This window comes from Enhydra lutris, unplaced genomic scaffold, assembly GCF_002288905.1.
Source record: "Enhydra lutris kenyoni isolate GAN:26980312 unplaced genomic scaffold, ASM228890v2 scaffoldscaffold5, whole genome shotgun sequence".
Taxonomy (NCBI): domain Eukaryota; kingdom Metazoa; phylum Chordata; class Mammalia; order Carnivora; family Mustelidae; genus Enhydra; species Enhydra lutris.
In genome coordinates, this window is record NW_019154089.1 from 29,372 (window position 1) to 34,423 (window position 5,052).

Sequence of the window (5,052 nt, forward strand, 5' to 3'; positions counted from 1 at the left end):
AGGTCGCTGGCCACGATGAAGTAGGAGACGCGACCGTTGGGCCCCAGATCCGGGTCAAAGGCGCTGACTTGAGCGATGGAGGTTCCAGGAGGGTTGTTCTCGGCAATGTGAACCAAATAGAAAGGCTGTTGGAAAACTGGCGCGTTGTCGTTGACATCAATTATGTTCAAGGTGACACTTATGTTGGAGGAGAGAGGCGGGTTTCCCCTGTCTGTGACTGTGATGGTGATATTGTATTCTGGAGTCTGTTCTCGATCTAGGGCTCCATCTGTGACCAACTTGTATGTATTTTGTGTATCTTGAACTATCTTAAATGGGAACTTTCCTTTTAGTTGGCAGAAAACTTCCCCATTAAATCCAGAATCCAGGTCACGTGTTTTGATCAGGGAAAGAACAGTCCCCAGCTCAGCATCTTCTTGAATATGTTTAGATTCAGAATCCAAGGTTACCTCAGGAGCATTGTCATTTTCATCCAAAATATCTATTTGTATTTTACAGTGTGCGGTGTGTCGTCCACCATCCTTTGCTTCCACCCCAATTGTGTAGCTCTCTCTCTCTTCAAAGTCCAGTTCTCCACCAGTGGTGAGTTCCCCTGTTTTACTGTCCAGCTTGAACAGCTGTCTCACTACATTGCCAGTGTTGATGAAAGCATATGTGATCTCAGCATTGACCCCCTCATCCAAGTCAGTGGCCATCACACATAGTACAGAGGAGCCCATGGGCAGGTTCTCTTGAACAGTGGCCCTATACACATCCTGGGTGAACACTGGTGGGTTGTCATTTGCATCTGCCACAACCACCCTTACCTGGGTAGTGCAGCTTCTTGCTGGGTCCCCCCCATCCACAGCGGTGAGGACCAGGTGGTGGCAGGACTGCTCTTCCCTGTCCAGGGGAGTCTTTACTACCAGTTCTGGGTACCTACTGCCATCTGGGTTCTCCTTCTGAATCAAAGAGAAGTGCGGATTGGGGCTGAGGTAGTACTGCTGCAGGGAATTGATACCTACATCTAAATCTTGAGCGGATTCCAGAGAGAAAGTGGCTCCAGTTAGGGCCAGTTCACTGATTTCCAGTTCAGTGATATTTTGGCTAAAGGTCGGTGGGTTATCATTGACATCCTGAATTACCACATTTATATGAAAGAAGTTCAAAGGCTTTTCTGCGACCATTTCGAATTCTAGAACACACGTTGACTTCTTGCCACAAATCTGCTCTCGGTCTATACGGTCGCTCACAAGTAAGTCCCCGTTCTCAGTACTCACTGTAAAGAATTTCTTCTGTGCACTAATCCGCAGGTTTCGGGTAGGCAAATCTTGTATGCCAATCCCCAGATCCTTGGCGAGGTTCCCCACCAGTGAGCCCATGGCCAGCTCCTCGGGAATAGTGTAGCGGACCTGCTCTGGGAGCACCGGACAGAACAAAGACAGCAAAAAGAGAAATGGCATTCGTCTCCGCCCAGCCGGGCCCTTCTGTCCCAAGCGGTCTCCCATCACAATTTCTGCGACGTTGCCTTTCTGATTCCGAAGAGCTACGATCGCTAAATGATCCCAAGAACTCTCTGAGCAGGAGTAACTCCTTGATTTGTCTTGGCAGGCAGACTCTCTGACAGTTATCTCGGCGGCAGAGAACCAGAGAGTGAGTGTCCAGTTACCGCGGTTCAGCCGTGGGGAGGCGATTGCTTTGCGTCGGGAGAAGCTGATACTACGCTCAGTACTAGCCAACAGCGGCACCCCGCGTCCCGGCTGCAGAACTGCAATAGTGGTTACTAATGAGCTCCAAATCAGGAGTGGGTTAAAAGAAAATTCTACTGTATCCTTATACAGATACTCATTCTTCCAATTTTACAAGAATTTTTAACATCTTAAATATTTACTATATCTCCGATCTGGCGGTCATTTTATTTGAATTTGAACTTTACCCATCTAAATCAAGTGAGTTTTACTCTTCAAAGAGCAGAGGCAACTTGCTTGAAGATGTTTACTGACATCGTCGTGGTTTTTGTTTCCATTTTCAAAAAATGGTCATAATAACTTCTTCCCTGTGTTCCTTAGTAAAACTGAAGACCAGATGATATGCAGAAAATGACACAAATGAAAGTACTGGTGGTGGTGAGGGCAGAAAGTGTAATATGAAAATTCTTGAAATATCAGCTTGATAGTAAGATTATTCCACTTGTTTCTTTTTTTCTAACTTACAAACGTTACAAATCTCATAGCTTTTAGTTTTAGCCTATGTTTCACTTCCTTCTATATTATCATTACCACATTACCCCCAAACTAGACAGGTAAGCAGAGATTGGTTGTCCTTACAAAATAAAAGTATAGTAAGAAGCAAGAAACTCTCAAAAAAAAAAGAAGAAGCAAGAAACTCTTTTCCTTAGTTTCCAAGTGTCTATGTTTAACTGACCATGATTTTAAAACTATCCACCGATTTTTATTTTTTCCACACTACACTACCATTGTCTTTAACTGTACTGTTTCTTCTCAAGTCACTTAGCAATGGTGAGCTATTTGAAATTTGGGAATGAAGTATGAGTCCTTATAATTATATATTCTAAAGAAAGAATCTATGTTGTCCCCAGATCACGATCAGATCATCCTAACTCTTTGTACTGACATTCGTTCCATGTCAATTTTCATGTTCCTGATAGGTGTCTTACAGGGTGTTTTTTTTTTTAAAGATTTGATTTGTCAGAGAGAAACAGACACAGAGCACACAAACAGGGGGAGGAGCAGAGAGAAGGAGAAGCAGACGCCCCACTGAGCATGGAACCAGATACAGGACTGGGATCATGATCAGAGCTGAAGGCAGATGCTTAACCGACTGAGCCACCTGGGTGTCCTGGGGCCTTACTGTTTTAATTCAATTTTTAAACTAGAATCTTCATAAAGAAATTTTTTAAACCTATACAAGACATCGTAATTCTATAACTTAGCAGGTAGGTAGCAATGTTGAACTCATAGTGGAATAGCATTAGACATCTTAAACTATTCATTGTATTCAGGATTCTAGACAGAAACTCACCCATATATCTTCTTCATACAAACATAAAAAACATAGACTCAAGACTTTGCTCCAAAACATGACTGAAGAAGTGTCTTTCCAGCATGTTATGAACACTTGAAGGAGAGTTATCTTTTCAGAGCACATATGAAACTAAAGATTCAAATATGCAAACAATTATATAGTATATATAGCATATATGCTCAGAGAGTTATATCAAGCATTTTATTACCTAAAGTCTATTGAAGTTTATAGAGGTTTAAGAGGTATTTTCCATTGCATGAAAAAGTTAACATAGGACACATATCCAAAATGTATAACCTTTTCTTTAAACTGTAATGAAAAAACTATTTGTTATAAATTATAATGGAAAAGTGAGTTTTCATGTAGGAGGGAATAATCTCAGTCTCCATCATACAGATTCTCATTACTCTTTGGATGCATTCACTATTCAGTGAAACTGCACATTTTACACTGCAATCAGATATATCCATATATAAATATAACTGGATCTCCTTCATTATATAAATATTGGATTCCCTTGAAGTAATTATTTAAAAAACAAAAATCAGGTGCTCATAGGTTCCCACATCTAACAACAAACCCTTGTTTGGTCAGGTAATGTAGCCTACCATCCCACCATAGTATTTTATTGCTATTTCTTCCATTTAGTCCACTTTGCAGCTGATGAGGTTGTTGAAAGTACAATATTTGAAAGATTAAAAATCTTAAGGAGAAACATCTGAAAATCATCTTCAGTAAAATCAGATGTGAAAATGAAGAGGGCAGTTCTTCCATTACACAACAAACACTCAAGAATTTGAGATCCATAGACCTGCATTTCATTAAGAAAAATCATTTAAGAAGAGACTATCCCTGAGAAATGAATTTTAAAATTTCAATTTTTTATGTTGAATTGATTTTCCAAGTACAAATCTTAAGACTCTACTAATAAAGCAGAATTGTACCGACATATGCATAGATGCAAACATTCAAGTAGATACTGATTTTGAAAAATGAAGAGGTTATTTCTAACCAGAAGTGCCAGGTGTAGGGCATTTAATGAATATAGCAGAATCTAATTCTTTGGAGATTTTAAACTATCACAGAATAAAGTGGAGTTTTTAAGATTTATTTATTTTTAGAGAGAGCTTGTGGGGGCGAGGGTGTGAGGAGCAGAAGGATAGAGAGAGAAATCTCAAGCAGACTCCCTGTTGAGCCAGGAGACCCACGCAGGACTCGATCCCATGACCCCAAGGTCCATGACCTGAGCGCAAATCAAAAGTCCCACACTTAACTGACTGAGCCACCAGGTGCCCCAAATAAAGTACAGTTTTAAGGTTCCTTCTCACTGATTTCTTATCTCAACAAATATACATGTAATTACAGTAATTACATGGGTTAACCCCAAATTCCCAGACTTGAGAATGCCACAAATTATAAATTTAATCTGTTTTTCTGATTTTTTACCATGTTGAAGTTTTCTATAGTCTTCCATTGACTTATTAAAATAGTCTAAATTATTTCCTTATGCAAACAGCAGGTATACTAAAATATCAGTGTTGTATACTATCCTTTCCAAAACATATTCACTATTGGTGTTCACACAAATATCCAAAAGAGAACATTATATCTAACAATTTGGACTAATCAAACAACTCTATTAACACAGTAACAGTTCTAGTGTAAGAAAATTTTGACTAAAGTGATTATGATTACTTTCTTTTAAGCCTATGGATATCAACTAGACTGTCTTGAAATCCACGTACTGAAAAAAGATATTAAACACAAAATATAACTTGAAAACAAATGGAGACAGCATCATCCAATTAAGTCGATATCTAAATGAAATGTACAATGATTCAGTATTTACATAATTAACCGATTTTGAATGTGGCAGATAAATGATTAAGGAAACAAATGAAAAAAAGCTACAAGCAACCATACTGAAAAAGAAATCTCACCTGAACAACTCCTAGTTCTTCATTTACATTTATCTTCTCAGATACCAGAAGAGGCTCGCTTTTCCCACAGCTCTCCTGGCTGATGAGC

At 39.3% G+C, this 5,052-nt stretch overlaps 2 protein-coding genes across 2 annotated transcripts in view; both read right to left on the reverse strand.

Moving 5' to 3' along the window:
* The window catches only part of LOC111141044 (protocadherin gamma-B3-like), a 15,136-nt gene extending 13,642 nt beyond the window's left edge, over positions 1–1,494 (reverse strand). Inside the window, exon 1 of the mRNA XM_022493372.1 lies at positions 1–1,494. Within this exon, the coding sequence (XP_022349080.1) occupies positions 1–1,487 (1,487 nt within the window). The 5' untranslated portion in view covers positions 1,488–1,494.
* Positions 1,495–4,744: 3,250 nt separating this feature from the next.
* Positions 4,745–5,052, reverse strand: part of LOC111141045 (protocadherin gamma-A4-like) — a 5,149-nt gene continuing 4,841 nt past the window's right edge. The window contains exons 2-3 of the mRNA XM_022493374.1: positions 4,965–5,043; positions 4,745–4,768 (exon numbers count right to left, since the gene is read on the reverse strand). Coding sequence (XP_022349082.1) covers positions 4,745–4,768; positions 4,965–5,043 — 103 coding nt within the window. The remainder of the gene's footprint in view (positions 4,769–4,964; positions 5,044–5,052) is intronic.